The following is an 18,777-nucleotide window of genomic DNA, read 5'->3' on the forward strand; positions in this document are numbered from 1 at the left end:
CATTGGAGGATACAGTTGTTTGTTGCTATTGTTGTATGGCTGAAAGAACCTTGTAGCTGTAGTTGTAAAACTGGGTACCTTATTGTGCTTGGGAAACATCAGATAACTTCCATTCATGGTCATCTGTGGTCTACACAGACATTTCTAGAAGCACATCATCCCCACCCAAACTTGCTATAAAGGTCAGGGGTATGTAGCTTCTAGTCAGCCTCAGCTGGGACCATGGAAGGAAGGTGCCCAGCACCCTGGTGGTCTTCGAGGGAGATAGGGTATATTAGTGCATAATATACAATGGGGCTTCTTATTTCATTGTGCATGAAACAACTATGCACCTGTACCATCTGTTACTGCAGCTAAGTATTGTTTTCTGTATTAAAAATCTTATTTTTCTATAAATCTGTGTGGTTATAGCCTTCTGCGACTATTATCAAAAGCAACCGGTTACAAACGTACACAAAAACATGGTTGACAACGTTTTTCTGTATGTTTTCCAAAATGGATACAATGAGACGAATTGCAAAATTGTGATGTGAACCTAGCCTACTGTTCAGTTTCTTGGATTCAGTCACAAATTGACAGAATTGTTAGTTATTGTTCCATCATTAAAATCCCACATTTAAAGGAGTATTTCATAAAAAAACAAAAAAAAAAGTTGCTGGCGAAGATGGAAAAAATAACATTCATACTTTTGGTAGTTCACACAGGAAAAAAATAAGTGTGTAAAGTGCCACATTGACTTTGGTCTTTTTTCAGTCTGCCTTTGAGATGAGTAGCTGCAGCAGGACATTCATACATTCAAAGGAAGCACTGTTTTCTGTGTCACAAACGACCCTGGTCCTATTATTTCAGTGGGAGGCAGGGAAACGCTGTGAAAACAAGTAATATGTGAATTATTTTCTGTGCCAAAAACTCTATCGAAGGTTGATTAATGGGAGCTTCAGGGCTGGCCCCCCATGCTGCTTCGGGCTCTCTATGTACTTGTACAAATGATTAATATTTCCCATAATGTTTCTTAATCTCTTCATCTTTGCTTATAACAGAACTTGGTTTTTTTTAGTAACCAGTTATAGTAATATCGGTGATACCAGTACTGTTATATCTTGTCAGCAGGCAAGGACTGTTAATTAAAAAAATTTTTCCACCACAGGTCGCATTTACAAGTGCTTATTTACTGGCTCTGTGAGCTCGCTTTTGACCCTACCCCTAGACATGCTGTCAACGTAAGTTTCTTTTTTCTTATTACTAAGTTTTTTAATTGATTGTTTATTTAAAAAAAAAACAAGACAACAAAACACAGTAATCAGTGAACTCAAGGAGAACAGTTAAAAAAACTCCAATGGAGTACTCAATCAAGAATCTCCACTGATGCCCCCAAAAATTTTTTAAATATGCAAAACAAGAGTCCGTGGAGTCTCGGTTGCGAGTCTCAAAACACGGGATAGCCAGATATGTCTAGCCTGTTGCCACTGGGTGCCTCCATGATGGGGAGAGCACCACACCACCCTGATAAATAGCCCATTAAGTCCCACTCGGTTGCGAGTATTGGAACACAAACGGAAATACCAGGGTGGCCCCTTTTGTCAATGTCTAACTAAAGGTACGAGCATTGCGATCATGACAAGGGCTTGCCAAGGCAGGCCTCCATCCACAGGCAGCCGTTTCAGGGTATTTGCCCCTCGTCAGTGTGGAGTAGGATTCTGGCTATTTGGGGCAATAACAAATCAGCCAACAAAACACAGTTATCACTGAACTCAAGGAGAACAGTGAAAAAAAACTCCAATGAAGTACTCAAGAGCCTCAACTGATGCTCCCAAAAATTTAAATATGCAAAACAAGAGTCTGTGAAGTCTCGGTTGCGAGTCTCAAAACACGGGATAGCCAGATATATCTAGCCTGTTGCCACGGGGTGCCTCCAGACTCTTGTTTTGCATATTTAAATTTTTGGGAGCATTAGTGGAGACTCTTTAGTACTTCATTGGAGTTTTTTTTCACTGTTCTCCTTGAGTTCAGTGATTACTGTGATTTGTTATTGCCCCAACTAGCCAGAATCCTACTCCACACTGACGAGGAGCAAATACCCCCAAATGGCTGTCTGTGGATGGAGGCCTGCCTTGGCAAGCCCTTGTCATGATCGCAATGCTCGTACCTTGAGTTAAACATTGACAAAAGGGGCCACCCTGGTATTTTCCTGTTTGTGTTCCAATACTCGCAACCGAGTGGGACTTTAGGGGCTATTTATCAGGGTGGTGTGGTGCTCTCCCCATCATGGAGGCACCCCGTGGCAACAGGCTAGAGATATCTGGCTATCCCATGTTTTGAGACTCGCAACCAAGACTCCATGGACTCTTGTTTTGCTTGTTTATTTTAAAGTCTGTTTTTTAATTATTTTTTCAAAAGTTTTCAACTTTTCATATATTGCAGCCCATGGTGACAAAATAGCAAACAGACTATTCTTGCCTATCCACTGCCCTAACCCATGTTCTGGTCCCTGCGATCCCCCCTCCACTTCCTAGATCGACTTGTTTGGGGTGACTGCCCACTCAGCCAGTCACTGGCCGAGACGGGGCAGCACCTTACCAAGGTCATCAATATATGAGGAGCTATGTTTGAGGCTAATGACTGATATTTCTGTGTATCTATGTCATAGGCAGGTCCCGATGATTGTTGTGGCACCTGGAAGCCAGATAATGGCCTCCAATTGTAGCTGGAACTGTCAGTGAGTAACTGAGAGGTACTGTATAGTGTATAGCAGCATAGATGCACTGCTGTGTACTATATTTGCAATGTAACACACAGCTTCAAGTCCCGTAGAGGGACAAAATAAAGAGAATAAACAAATTAAAGTCACCCTTTCTCAAGTCCTTTTATTACAGGTGAAAAATAAAAACATATACATATTAGCGATCGCTGCAAAAGCTATCTTTATCCTGGGCTGACATTGTCAAAGAGGGGTGTCTGTGACACAGCCTATGCCTGCCCCACTCTCTGGTGATGATGTGTCTTCAGGCTGTCAACTGCCTCCCCCGGCTGTCAATCATTGCGGATGAGCCAGAGCAAGAGCCTGAAGCTACGGCATGGACCAGACAGCAAAGCTGGCAGAGGCTTGCAGGGTGTAAACTGACAGTATCATATAGGCACCTCTGTGATACTGTCAACTTGGGATAAAGATCGTTTATCATGAATAATAATAATAATAAATTTATTTTTATAGCGCCAACAGATTCCGCATCGCTTTTTTTTTTTTCCTATGCATATAGTACAGAGGTACATAATACACATACACACGGCGAATCACAGAGCAGTGCTGAAGGTAAGTATGCACTGCTCATGTGATCGGCAGTGGGAGACTGGGAACTGTCTTTTTATCATACAGTGTACTCTGTATGCCCTTCCTGATTAATCCCACAGTAGTGAGACCTGGCCAAAACAGTAGAGCACAACAGTAACTAGGATAGGTCAATATTATCAGGAGGTACATAGACATGAGTTAAGTGAGGCACAGTGACACTGTCGAGGAACAGGTTATTGATGTAATTTGAAAATAATTTACTGATAAAAGTTGTTTGTTATTGAGTACATAATGATGTGTCAATGGGGGTTGTATTGATGTTGCTTCTTAGGTGAACCTGATTTTACTTTCACTTGCAATAAAGCGTGAAAGCATCAAAAGGGTATAGTTCTGGCCCCAGCAATTCTTAAGTCATTGTCTGTGTTTTAATGTGTTAAGGTGTTTGTGGCATGCACTAATTTCAGGACTGTTTTGTTTCAGGGAAAATTTACTGGCAGACTGCTTGCAGGGATGTTTTGTTGTTACATGCACCCCTTTGTGCTTTTATAAGCCTTGTTTGGTTAAGAGAACAAATAGTTCATGGAGGAGCTCCTCTGTGGCTGGATCAAAATTTCCCACAGCCTCAGAATGGTTTGGGCCACCAAAATGAGGTAAGTTGTATTATAAAAAAAAAAAAAATCTGATGTCTATTATAATAATACTCCATTCCCTTCTGGACTTGGCCTCTGTGGTTCACATTATTCATGCATTTTACAGCAACTCTGTACCCACAATCTGACCCCCCCCCCCCCCCCCTAACCGCTTGTACCTTCAGATAGCTGCTTTTAATCCAAGATCTGTCCTGGGGTCCGTTTGGCAGGTGATGCAGTCATTGTCCTAAAAAACAACTTTTAAACTTGTATCCCTGTGTCAAATATGTCTATGCCTCCCCTCCATCTCTCCTCATCACTAGGAACGCCCCCGTGCAAAATATTTCCAATTCATCACTTGTGTGAACACTGTACAGGTGCCTTAACGATCCAGCTCATGTGCTGTGTTCACACAGGTGATGATTAGAAGAAATTGTTCTAGGGGCATTCCTACTGATGAGGAGTGTGTGGAGGAGGGACAATCCTAAGGCATGGGTGCACTAGGCCACGCCAATTTGACACAGGCTGCAAGTCGAAAAGTTGTTTCTTAGGACAATAACTGCATCATCTGCTGTACACGCGTTTGTGGGGGCCAGACTGTGGATACAGAGTCGCTTTAAGCATAAAACAAGTTATTCCTTGGCATTCCTAAAGTAGAACTCTGTCCAAATGTAAAAGGCCCAGGCAGGTAGGGGGGTGGATGGAACATAAAGAAGTCATACTTACCCATCCTTGCCCCCCGCAGCGCAGCATCACCGCTCACAAACCAGTCAGCCTCCTGCAGCTCCCGGTTCGTCACGTCCCAGGCTCAGCTCAGATATCTCCCTGCTTGTTCTTCTGATGCATGTCCCAGTACTGTACTGACAGAATGTAAACCGCATCCAGTTGGTTATTCAGTCATTCATCTCTAGAATTCTCTTTATTTGAATAGGTCAATTAAAACAGTACTTGACAAAGACATTTGAATTGCTGTCGGGGGAAAACCGGTGGCTAATGCATTTCAGACTTCTCACTTTTTTATCATAGTCTTACTGCACAAATCTTTAGAGATACTTGATGCCTTGCTGTTTGGGCTCATTGTCAAAATCTGTTTACTGAATGTGTAACACCTACCCACACCAGGGTCCTATGGACTGTCTAGACTAGAAAACATGCAGTCATGCAAGATAAACTGTACCCAAGTTTTACCCTTTTGGATCAGAGGTATTCAACAATAAAAATCAAATGAGTTTCTGTATTAACACATGACCCCATTTTCTACGTCTGAGTTGTTCACTCTTTCTCAGATTTAAAAATGGAAGCTGGATTAATCACTTAACCCTTTGAGGACCAGGCCCAAAATGACCCAGTGGACCGCGCAAATTTTGATCTTAGTGTTTTCGTTTTTTCCCTCCTCCCCTTCTAAGAGCTCTAGCACTTTCAGTTTTCTATCTACAAGCCATGTAAGTGCTTGTTTTTTACAGGAATAGTTGTACTTTGTAATGGCGTCTTTCATTTTACCATAACATGTATGATGGAATTCCAAATATATTATTTATGAAGATATAAATTGGTGAAATCGTAAAAAGAATGCAATATGGTAACGTTTGGGGGGTTCCTGTGTCTACGTAATGCACTATATGGTAAAAGCGACATGATACAATTATTCTATAGGTCAGTCCGAACACAACCATATGCAGGTTTACACAGATTCTCTAATGTTATATTTTTTTTTTTTTAAATGAAATCCTTTTTTTTGGCAATTAATTATAAATAAAATGGGCCTATTGTGACGCTTATAACAGTTTTATTTTTTCACCTACGGGACTGTATGGGGTGTCATTTTTTCCGCCATGAACTCTAGTTTATATTAATACCATATTTGTGAAGATCGGACGTTTTCATCACTTTTTATAATTTTTTTTTTTATATATAATGTAACATAAAATCGGTAATCCGCGCACTTTTTTCCCTCTTTTCGTCTACGCCGTTTACCGTTCGCAATGACGCTTGCTATATTTTAATTTATATTATGTTTATTTGTTTTTATATGTTTTATTTATATAATGGGAAAGGGGGTGATTTCAACTTTTATTGGGGGAGGGGTTTTGGGGTAGTGTGTTAGTGTTTTTAACTTTTTTTTTTTACACATTTGAAGTCCCTTTGGGGGACTTTTACATCCAGTACTTTGATTTCTACACTGATGATTGCTATGTCATAGGCATAGCATTGATCAGTGTTATCGGCGATCTGCTCATTGAGCCTGCCTGCTGCGTTTACACGTAACGATTTTCGTGCAAATTTGCGCGATAACGATCGAATTCGAACGATAATCGTATGAGTAAAAGCAGCGAACGATCAAACGCCGAACGAGAAATCGTTCATTTTGATCTTTCAACATGTTATCAAATCGTCGTTCGCAAAAAAATTCGCCAATCGTTCCGTGTAAACAGTCGTCGCACGATAGTCCGGCCGCTCGCAGCCCGGCCCCCCGCCCATCCGCAGCCCCCTGCGCCGGCTCGATCGCCGCCGCTCTGATCACCACCCCAGCCGCCCCGATCGTCACCCCCGCCGCCGCTCCGATCTTGGCTGCAGAGGGGAGCCGGGAATTTCAAACTGCTCCTCTTCAGCCAATCAATGCACTGAAGAGGGGATCCGGGGATTTCGAAGACCTGCTACGCGGAGCAGGTAACGTATGCTCGTGGACGGGGCGGCGGGGGGTGGCGATTGGTGCGGGGGGGAGAGGGGTGGCGATCAGAGCGGCGGGGGTGCCGATCGGGGTGGCGCAGGGGGCTTCGGTTGACCGTGGGGCCGGGCTGCGGATGAGCGGGGGGCCGGGCTGCGGGCGTGCGATCGCAAAACGATTTTTCCATACGATATATCGTACCGTCTAAACGCTGATGGTTATGAAAAAAAATCCGACATCCGTTAATCGTACGATCGGCCAATTATCGTTTCGTGTAAACGCACCATTAGAAATTTCCACAGCCTCATAAAATTTCAAGGCTTTATTGTAGAAAAATCTTAAAAATCACAAACAACTTTAAAATGCACAACGACACGTTTTTAAGATGTCTACAATAAAACCTTGAAATTTTATGAAACTGTGGACTACATATTTTTACCAGTGATTTCTGGGAAACTGCCTGCAATATCATTCCAGCGTGTTCAGACATGGGAGAAACCGCACCATGCTTCTGGGCATAGTTTAGATGGTGAGCTGATGTACTTTCCTTATTGGTGGTAATTTTCATATCGTACATCCTATCCTTTTGACAAGTTATGCATTTGCTACAATAAACCTATTTTAAGTGTTATGTGTTATTATTCGTGTTTCGAGAGCATGTTTATAATTGGTACACTGTGTTGCCTAGTATGACTAAGGTCGCCAGGTATTCCTAAAACACTTCATTTTAAGCCGTCTGTTTGTATGCTTTTGAATAAATGGAATAAAACGTTTACATATTTTCTGCTTTGGATCTTATCTTATTGTACATTGGATGTTGTCCTGCATCTGATCCTTACGCAGAAGGGGCAGCCCAGGAGAGCTGCACTACAGGCACCCATTATTATACAGATTTACCAATGTGTCCAATTTTTTTTCTCAGACTGATAGCAACCAATGACAACTTATTTTCATGAGAAATGAGAGCTGAGCTGTGGTTGTTATCGAAGACTAAAATTAGACACATTTTTCGTCTTAGATTGATAAATCTGTAAAATAGTAAGGGACCCTTACAAACACAGATTATCTGGCAGATTTTTTCAGCCAAAGCCAAGAGAAGATTTGAAAAGAAGAGAAATCCCAGTTTTTCCTTTCCTGTTCTCTGTTCATAGTCTGTTCCTGGCTTTCGCTGCAATGATATGTCAGATAGATCTATGTGTGTAAAGGCACCCTAAGGGCCCTATTCCACCAAACGATTATCGTTTGCATATCATTAACGATTAACGATCTCAAACGACCACTATTGCGAAAGACCTGAAAACGTTCACTCATTTCCATTGAACGATAATCGTTACTTATGATCGTAATTGCGATCGTTTTTTCTTCGCTATTTATTCGCTATTGCATTCGTATCTATTGCGAACGACCGAATGATGTCTTATTCAACGCGAACGATTTGCGAACGAGCAACGATAAAAATAGGTCCAGGTCTTTTAAAGCGATCAACGATTTCTCGTTCGGTCGTTAATCGTTAACTGCATTTCAACCGAACGATTATCGTTTAGATTCGAACGATTTAACGATAATCTGAACGATAATCGTCCAGTGGAATAGGGCCCTAAGTGTTTGCAGTTCAGATGAATACATTTTGGCCATTGTTACCAGAGAGTATTGAAGCAAGAGTGCGTTCACACTATGTAATCCGCGTGGATAACCTCTAGTGGACAGATAACCTCCTTTGGGCACATGGAGGAATCTACGTGAATAGAATGGAGCCTATGAGATGGGCAGATCTTCAAGCGGGGGGTGGGGATGGGATGGTGCGAGTGGAGGTTATTCGCGTGGATTCCGTAGTGTGAATGCACCCTAAGAGCGAATGTATTGCACCCATTTTTGGCCCCCTGCACAGGTCCATAATGCATGGATGACCAGTGGAGTGTCATCCGTGAGCTGCTTGCAGTCAATAGAAATAGATTAGCCCTGACAAGTCCACACTTTTTGCAGCCTGAGCTCTGGGCAAATATATTATGCCATAGAATATAATGGGTCCGATACTTTCTGCAGTTGTCGACAGTAAATTATGGATGTATGCAAAGGTCCTTGAAATACATTTTTAGGCTGTGTTTCCACACAGTATTTTTGCTCAGTATTTTGATTAGTATTTTTTAACCAAAACTAGGAATGAATTGAAAACACAGAATGGCGATGTTGGATGGGCGTCATTTTACGACAAATAGCGGCCATTATTTTAAAACAAAGAAAATTATTTGCCATTCAATGGCGGCCATCCACTAAATTTCAACAGTGTGGGAACTAGTCCACTCCTGGTTTTGGTTGAAAAATACTGACAGAAATACTCTGTGTGGAAACACACCATCAATATAATTTTTATATATTAACAGAAATCATGACTCAAATGGAAAAGATTTTACTGCTCACTGTGCTAAGTGGTGGCTTCTTCTCATGTGTTAAGATTCTATACCACAAGTAAGACACCTGCATAGAGTGTGTCTATAATAGACAAAGCAGAACCTATATCCCAAACCAAAAAAGCCTCCTAAGACATTTGATACAAAACAGATAGCATTGCCGAATCCGAACATTTTGACAGGTCCACTGAACACTAGTACCGTAATAACCAGTTACAACCCTGTACACGGTATAATCCTAGTAAGTAGTAATAACAGGAAATATGTTGTATACTGTTTACCCCATCAGTAATCAGTAATAACCAGTGTGGTGTAAATAATATCATCTGTGCACTTATATTATATTCAGTAGACACCATGTAAAGACGAATATAAAGATAAGTCAATTTTCACCCACCCCGCCAGACTTCTCCTTTAACTCATGCAGTGGGCGGGCCAGATGATGTTGTGGGGGCAGGGCATTGCGCCTAACAGGGCTCACGGCCAAAGATTACGCTGACTAAAAGCGTGAGAACGGCGCAGAGTAGGAAGGTAACACACATACCTTCCTCCTCAGTGTCCCGGGGGCTAGGTTAGGTTCGTCTAACCTGCTGATAGTTCCCCATTAATGTAAGAGAACCATGCTGATTGATTTATTTATTTATTTATTTATTTTTAAAGCCTTATTAATCTTGGAGCAGTGAAGTTTAGGGACATAAGGAGGGCTTAAGGAAAATCTATGTACAAAAATAAGAACAGACAATACTGATAATATATTTATAGTTATCTTTTTACACCTAGGCTGATTGCTGTATTATCAGTCACATGATTGCTGTGTTGGTGGTGCTAGCATAGTTGTCTTCCGCAGAGGCTGTGAGACATGGGCTGTCACATAATGGCAATGTTACTCATGTCACTGTTGTGACAATTCCTGATCATTTTTTAGTTCAGGGGGAAGTGGGAAGGGACCACTTTTTACAGCTCACTGACTCACACAGGCTCCTGGGAAAAATTATCTTTGGATGATGACCTGGCATCATGAGCTCCAGTCTTGTGGTGGCTTATACTCTTGCACTTCTAACGTTGTTTTCTGTGTACTAATTTGTATTTATCAGCTCTGTTCTTTAGTGGCTTTGTAGTTCTTGAAGTACATATTTTTTATTGAATACTACTCTTTACAGGCACAAGGTGCTGGCAATGTAGTTGTTGAAAATGTTGCCATGGACCAGCCGGCTATTCCTCCAGTGGAAAATGCAGTAGTTGGTGAAAATCCTGATCTGCCAGATGATCAGGCGGAAGATGAGGAGGAAGACAATGAAGATGATGCTGTTATTGAAGATGCAGCTGATATAAACAATGGGGCACAAGGTACTGGCAGAAATATGATGTAATATCATCACACTTAAGGTTTCCTAAAATCCAGGGCCTCAGACAGAGTCTGGCGGCAGAGGCTTTATGAGAGCAGGAAGGCAAATGCTTGAGTTAGTATGGGTACCCTTGGGAAATACATAGTAAGAGGTAGGGGGTTCTAAGCAGGAATAATAAATAGCTAGAGTTATGTGATGGGAGGGGCTACAGTAGTAGAATAAAGCCCCTTAGTGACCATGGTAAAAACATGTATGGGTGATTACGTAGGGTTAAATAAATTTTTGCTGTTGGATTATACTGAACTGCAACTGTCACGCCTTAGCATTTAATGTGGCCTATAACTTTAGCTTTGCTTTGCAGATGACATGAACTGGAATGCCTTAGAATGGGATCGAGCTGCAGAAGAACTGACTTGGGAAAGGGTGAGTTAAAGTATTCTGCAGTGCTCTTTGTTAGCAGTACCCAAACACAGGGCCAAGGGCGTAGCTAGGATTCACGGGGCCCCATAGCAAAGATTTTTAAGGGGCCCCCCTACGCACAACACAAAGCACTGTGCATATATATATATATAATATATACAGTGTGTGTATGTATGTATGTGTGTATCGATCTATCTATCTATCTATCTATCTATCTATCTATCTATCTATCTATCTATCTAGTGCACTGATAACACCTTACCTCTGCATGGATCTCTGCACATTTTCCTTTCCTGCTTGATTGCTCAGCTGGAGAACAGAGGTCTGAGGTTATCAGTGCAGTGAAGGAGAGATCTCGGTCTTCTGCTTGTTAACCCTTTTTTTTGTGTTGTGGCATGTAAGTAAACATTGGGACACTTACACACTGCAGTACATAAGGGGTTAAGCAGAAGGACACATGCTCTTACCTTCTTCCCCGGGGGCTTCCTCCTGCACGGGCCCCATAGCAACTGCCTCTATGGTAGCTACGCCACTGCACAGGGCCCACATTTATCAAAGTATGTAAAATAGAGTGGTGTAAGCTGTCCCAGCAACCAATCACAGCTCAGTTTTCAGCTCTGGTGATATAAAAGCTGAGCTGTGATTTGTTGCTGTGGGCATTTTACTATCATAGAAAGACACTGTATAACCGCTATCCATATTTGTGAATTTATTGCAAAAGGTAAGTTATAAATAAACAAAAGAAATAACAAATGTATTTATTTATTTATACACACACACACACACACACACACACACACATATACATTTACCTGTAGTATCCCTGCCTCAACACTACAGTTTGACCCCCTGGTATGGGCATCCCCACTTGTCCGAGTGAAGGGGGCTATCCCTTAGCTAGGAATAAGTACAGATGCACCAAACGCAGGTAATGGTGGGAGAATAGAAAACATGTATATTAGTTCTGAAAGTGATGAAAAATATAGAGCAGGAGCATAATCTCTTTGCTATTAAAAGTAGGCAGAAGCTCACAATGGGACAAAACAGTGATGGCTAACCACAGTAAAATAATGCAGTTCCACCATGTATTTAAAAGTGGAGGAGGATGTCTTGCTATTTCCATTTTCAGCATGCATTTACATGCTCTCTTGTTGCTACTCCTATAAGATGCAGTGTCCTGACTTTCATATATCAGGGTGAAGTTCATCCTTACAGAACTAATCTGTTGTGGAAGTAGTTTCTTCATGGAAGCCTACATATAGTTTCTCTTTGCCCCAAGACACATTTACCCTACATTTTTATTTTTCTCTTATGGTATTTTCAATAAGTGTTTTAATGGTACTGCTTCTTTGAAACATAGCTTTACTTTTTTGCTTTCATTTAAATTATTATAACTTCTTTTTTTTTTATATATAGATGCTGGGCTTGGATGGATCACTGGTTTTTCTGGTATGGCAGTTGTATTAAACTGACAATAAAAGCACTTTTGTGTTTAAGGCTGTGTTCACACGTAATGGAACCCGCTGCGGATCCCTGCCCAGTACACCCTATGGGCAGACAAACTCGCAGCAGGGGATGCACATCCCTCTGCGAGTATGTCCGCAGACCGCCCCATTAACCCCCCAGCGGCGTATACTTTACCTGGTCTCTGCTTCAGCTTGCTTCGGGGCTCCCGATGTCTTCACGTCCCGCTCATCTAATCAGTGCACTGCGGCGGGGCAGCGCACTGATTGGCTGAGCGGGACCGGCCGGGAACCAGGTGAAGTATACACTCCGGCAGCCGGCGTGTTAACGGGATGGGCTGCTGACATACTCGCAGATGGATGTGCATTCTGCTACGAGTTTGTCTGCAGGAAGGGTGTACTGGGCAGAGATCCGCAGTGGGAAAGCAATTTTAGAGCAGAAAGAAGACAAACAAGTTTTATACAGGTATATATCAAATATGCAGCATGTAAGTTTGTGGATGGTGCAGAAAACCATACACAGAGTAAGGGGTTTACAGTATCACTTTTAAGGGGATCAAGAATATGCTATGCATAATAAAGGGAACCAATCACGCAGAAAATCAATGTAAAGCTAAGGATACGTGCTGGTAGATCACCCAGCACACTTCCCAAATATGCCCCTGTAACCTCTGTGCCCCCCTCAATTAGACAGTATTCTTACTTTGTTCAGGTCACGCGCTGTATGTAAATTTTTGGTAAGTAGTCAAGGTGGGCGTATGTAGTCAAGGTGGGCGTATGTAGTCAAGGTGGGCGTATGTAGTCAAGGTGGGCGTATGTAGTCAAGGTGGGCGTATGTAGTCACGGTCCGGGGGCGTATGTAGTCACGGTCCGGGGCTGTAATCACGCCCAGAGGGGCATGATTCGGAGGCTTGCGGTCCAGTGACGTCATCCGGCGGCTTGCGTTCCGCCTTATCATTGGTGGCAGTGGGGGTGTTAATCGTTGGTGTCAGTGGGGACCTGCAAATAAAATCATTGGTGGCAGTGGGGACCTGCAAATAAAATCATTGATGGCAGTGGGGACCTGCAAATAAAATCATTGGTGGCAGTGAAGACCTGCAAATAAAATCATTGGTGACAGGGAGAGTTTGCAAAGTAAATCATTGGTGGCAGTGAAGAAAGAACTGATGAGGAATACCAAATTTCTGCAGAAAGAGGAATTGAGGTGAGCCCAGCAGGTGAAACACAGCCTCCAGCGACGATCTCCGTCGCTAAGTGAGTTCGAGGCTATGTCTGTCATGCGCAGTACGGCGGGAGACGACGCTGACGTACTGCGCATGCGCGGGTTCCCGAAGACGTCGGCGCGGCCGCGACGCGGGACGCAAGCCGCCGGATGACGTCACTGGACCGCAAGCCTCCGAATCACGCCCCTCTGGGCGTGATTACAGCCCCGGACCGTGACTACATACGCCCCCGGACCGTGACTACATACGCCCACCTTGACTACTTACCAAAAATGTACATACAGCGCGTGACCTGAACAAAGTAAGAATACTGTCTAATTGAGGGGGGCACAGAGGTTACAGGGGCATATTTGGGAAGTGTGCTGGGTGATCTACCAGCACGTATCCTTAGCTTTACATTGATTTTCTGCGTGATTGGTTCCCTTTAAATTTTAAGTTTACTCACAGCAGTATATTTTATTGCTACCTAACAGACATTATGGTAAAAAAAAATCTATTTTTCTGTGGCTCTGCCTTGTAAGTATGTCCCTGTAAGTGTGTATACTGTGGCCCAGATTTATCAAACTGTATAGAATTGAAACAGGTGTAAACTGCCCACAGCACCCAATCACAGCTCAGCTTTCATTTTACCAGAGCTGGAAGCCATGCTCCGTTTACACCAATGTATATTTTCCGCAGTTTGAATCTGGGCCTGTGTATATCACATCTGGCCTTTTATTCTCCTAGCTTTATCTGACTGCTTCATTCCAAATTTACCTAGATATGTAGTGCAAAATGCTGAAACTTCTGCAGGCATGTTACATGTTACATGTTAAAGGTATTCAGATTCAGTCAGATTCTGAATGCAGCATTTCTTTGGTCTTTGCTTCTTGGATATGTTCATTATACTTTGGAAAGTGAAGCAATGCCTTTTATAGAACACTGTTAAAAATATTTATACTGAAAAGCTTTCATTGCTTCCTCAAATAGAATAGTGTCTTGGTATGCTTAAAGAGTCACTGTCGTATTTATTTTTAATTTTTTTGCAGAAATCAATAGTCCAGGCGATTTTAAGAAACGTTGTAATTGGGTTTATTAGCCAAATATGCCATTATCTGCATTTAAAAAGCCTTTTCCCAGGCCCCCCCCCCCCTCCTCTTTTCCATCCACTGCAAACAATCAGGAAATTGTGACTTGTTGCATCAGACGTACCCAGTCTGTTCTAGGGAGAGGGGAGGGGGGAGGAGGGAGTTAGCCGACAGCAGAAAGCTGAGAACAAAGGGATTACAGACAGGGAGCTGGGTGACAGCTGTAATCAGAGCTCAGAGAGGTCAGTGGTGACTGTCAGAGGAGATAAAGGGTGAGGTATTTGTAGATTAACTCTTTGTTGTCCTGTTTTGGTCTTTTATTTAGCTCTCTCCATAGGAGAACAATGAAGACGAGCTTCAAACTGCTTTTTCATGATAAAAATGCATTTTTCAGCTAATAAACCCAATTACAAAGTTTCTTAAAATCGCATGGACTATTGATTTCTGCAAAAAAAAAAAAAAAATATTTCACGACAGTGACACTTTAAGCATTAGGATTTCCCTTCACTAGGACTAATGTACCTTAGCCAGCCCCTGAAAAGCAAGCCCTTAGCATTATCTCTCCTCCAAACTTTACAGTTGGTGCAGTCAGACATGTAACATTATTCTGGAATTCACCAGACTGGTCCGTCAGACACCTCTCCACTGCTCCAGGTTCCAATGTCGGCCATCTCCATCCGACGCTTAGCATTGTGGTTGATGATGTAAAGCCAGAATGCAGTTGGTCTGTTATGTAATTAAAAAAAAAAAGAAAAAAAAAAGGGCTAGTCTTGGAAGCAGGAAGATGATTAAGAAGCACTGTATTTTTTATTTTCTTTTGGCCATAGAGTGCACACTTGCCCCTAGTACACTCTCTCGCCCCCCTTATCTACATATATAAATCTTATGAATTCATCTGGGTCATGTGAACACCAGTCTAATAACCAGAAAATTACATGGCTTTGTGTTTAACAAGAAATGGTCAGTTCAGGGTTAGAAGCCTTTCTGTGAACTGCAGGATTACATAATCACCTATCAGATCCCTCCTGGACACTCATACTCTCCTTTCCTCACCCAGCTCCATCTGCATGTTGCTGCTCTATATATAGAGTGTAAGAGCTATAGTAATGGGGAGCAAAGGAGGCTGGCTGCAGTTCTCTCACAAATAGTACTGTACAGTGTAAGGATCTTTTTATACGGCCCCATACGGCGATGATCAGCAAGATCGTCACTCATTTGCAGTGCTTATAAATCTATTAATTGCTGCACTTAGGATTTAGAGCAATTGCAGTCGTAAGACACCACCTCCTTCCGTTTCTACTCTCTCTCTCTGCAAAACCAGAGGCATTATGGGTAATATAGGCAGCATTAGAAAAGTATATCAGTAGGGAAATAGGAACCAAGATGGCTGAAAACCCATCTATGCCATATGAGATAAAACAGGAATTCACAAGGCATACACAGGATTTTCTACATTATGCTCTAATAGTAGACTATGCTGCAATATATAAGAAAAAAATTACCAGAATGCTTATTTTACATTGATTTTTTTTTACCTTCCATTTACAATTGCCTTGATTGTTTTATTGTAGGAACATGTCTTCTGGGTTGTGTCGTTAAATACTCTTTTCATCCTTGTGTTCGGTAAGTATGAGAACATTTTATAGTGGGTTAAATGCATGAAGCCGTTCACAGGGCAATGATTCAAAAATTATTAACCTCTCCTGGACTAGTCAAATTTTAATTTTTGCATTTCAACTTGCATTCGAAGAGCCATAACACTTTAATTGTTACAATTGTAGAGCCACATAAGGGCTTGATTTTTGTGATATCAACTATATTTTGTAATGACACCCTACATTTTACCATAAAGTATACTGCAAAAAAAAACAACAAAAAAAATTGTCAAATCAAAAGAAAACCTGCAGTTTTGCAAATTTTGTTTTTCGCAACATTAACCCATACAGAACCACAGAGCTGTTTGTGGGCTCCTTTTTACTGGCTGAGCCAGACTCTAATAGCAGAGCTAATTTTGCAGCTACGGAGTTTAAGTATAGACCTTTGGCTGCAAACATGACTGATTGGCATCCCGCAGTCACGATGCAAGGGTGTCGTTCGCACACCCAACAGGTGCGGCACCTGTCATTTTGAGATATAAATATCACAATTGCTGTTAGTCGTGGCATTTAAGTGGTTAAACAGCTTACATCAGCAAGATTGCTGGTGTCATTAGCAGCAGACTATCAAAGTGTATAAGTTCCTGAGCCCGCTGTATACTCCCCTTCACACGTACAGGATCCGCAGCAGATTTGATGGCGCAAATTTGAAGTCCCAGATTCAAAACAAATCATATCTGGGCCATCAAATCTGCTGCGGATCCTGTACGTGTGAACGCACCCTTTTTTTTTTTTTAAACTCAGTTTATTAGAATGAGTTCCACAGAATCACAAGTATAAGCATAAAGGCATGAACACGGTGAAAGATAACAGTGTGGTATCATGTTATATACATCAATAGGATAACAAAATCCAACTTTACGGTCCAACAGGGACCAGTACCCAGTCACAGAAAAAAAACAATAATAGACAGTCAATTAGGTCCTCACTTCATGGTCAGAAGTCATAGTGAGTGGAGAGGCACTCTACAAACCCCATACCTTATCATGTTTCTTAGGGCATTTCCTATGAGTGAACACCACTCTTTCATATTCCACTATTTTATTAACCAATGATATCCACATTCTAACTTTTTAGGAGGTCGTTTGTCTATCCATCTCAGGGCAATACTCTTACATGCCAGAAATAGCGATTCTCTTATACATATACGAGTATGGTGAGGCCAGGTTTCCTCATCTAGAAGCCCAAATAAACAAATAGATCTAACGGGACAGGTATTTGAACCACCTCTGATAGTAGGTCACCTCTTTCCAAAAACTATGTATGTATGTGGGGGCAGGCCCAGACCATATGCCAGAAGTCTGCTGGTAGATGGGTACATTTAGGGCAAGTTGGCTCTGGAATCCTGCCCATTCTACATAGTCTGACGGGTGTAAGGTAACTTTGGTGTATAAAATAGAGTTGGGTCATTTTGTTATTTACTGCGGGGGAGACGTGTAAGTGGGATTCCAACAGTTCTTTACAATCCTCGTCAGTAAGAGAGGGAATATACGTTTTCTATTTTCCCAGAGAGGGGAGAGGATGATTATGGGCTTTAGCACGAATTAGATAATCATATAGAGAGGAAACCAGGCCTCCCGGGCCCTGGGATCTGATGATGCCTATGAGTGGATAGGAGGAAATCCGAGCTCTTGGTGGAGCAAACTGGGCATTCAATGCATGTCTGAATTGCAAAAAGCGGTAGAACTGAGAGTGTGGAATTTCATGCTTGTTTTGCAAATATTCAAAGGAGACCACCGTGTCATCTACAAAGACGTCTGCTAGGGTGTTGACCCCCAACCGTGACCAGAACTGGTAATCAGGGAGATCATATAAGTGTGTAAGCAATGAGTTCTGCCAGAGACCGGACTTGGACGGGATATCAACGTATTGGATGGTAGTGCGAGCAAGGGACCAGACCTTATGGGCTGTTTTGTGCACAGGAAGGTAGTCTGCCCTTGGGAGGATGTCAGCCGTGAGAAGCGACCATAGTGAAGGGGGGAGGGAAAGAGTCAAGGAGCATCACCTCGGGGGGGTAGGGGGGTCAACTTGGGTCCATTGCGCCAGGTATTTAAGCTGGCCTGCAAGATAATATAGGAAAATATCGGGTAGGGCCATGCCTGCTAAGTCCTTTGGCCTTTGCAGCCTAGCTAGTTGGAGCTTAGAGCGGGATGAGCCACAAATAAAGGAAGTTACAGCCGAGTGTAAGGATTTAAAAAACAATTGGCTTAGTGGAACAAAAACATGTTGCAGAACATAAAGACATTTAGGGAGGGTAACCATTTTTACCAAATTTATCCGTCCGGCGACAGAGAGAGGCAGCGAGCCCCAGATCCGGAATTTTTCCCTGAAATGGATCAGAAGAGGATCCACATTCAGGGTTATAGTCTCTGAGGGTGTTTTACATATGTGTATGCCCAAGTATTTAAATGTGCGGATCACCTTCAAACCCGCCACCGTCGAGCCCTCCAGGCCATCCCTAGTAGGACTAAGGTACATGAGAGCAGACTTAGACCAATTAATGGTCAGACCGGAATAGCGGCCGTAGTCATTAATAATGGTGATGGCTCTGGGTAAAGATCTATCAGGGTCTGACAATGTCAACAATAGATCGTCAGCATACAGGCTAACTC

At 42.4% G+C, this 18,777-nt stretch overlaps 1 protein-coding gene across 1 annotated transcript in view; it reads left to right on the forward strand.

Moving 5' to 3' along the window:
- Positions 1-18,777, forward strand: part of LOC138777146 (E3 ubiquitin-protein ligase MARCHF6-like) — a gene marked incomplete at its 3' end in the record, with an annotated part of 63,379 nt that overhangs the window by 15,410 nt on the left and 29,192 nt on the right. Inside the window, 7 exon segments of the mRNA XM_069956251.1 lie at positions 1,148-1,220; positions 3,770-3,821; positions 3,823-3,939; positions 10,152-10,338; positions 10,699-10,760; positions 12,174-12,206; positions 16,082-16,133. Of these exon segments, the coding sequence (XP_069812352.1) occupies positions 1,148-1,220; positions 3,770-3,821; positions 3,823-3,939; positions 10,152-10,338; positions 10,699-10,760; positions 12,174-12,206; positions 16,082-16,133 (576 nt within the window).

Source organism: Dendropsophus ebraccatus, unplaced genomic scaffold, assembly GCF_027789765.1.
Source record: "Dendropsophus ebraccatus isolate aDenEbr1 unplaced genomic scaffold, aDenEbr1.pat pat_scaffold_523_ctg1, whole genome shotgun sequence".
NCBI lineage: Eukaryota > Metazoa > Chordata > Amphibia > Anura > Hylidae > Dendropsophus > Dendropsophus ebraccatus.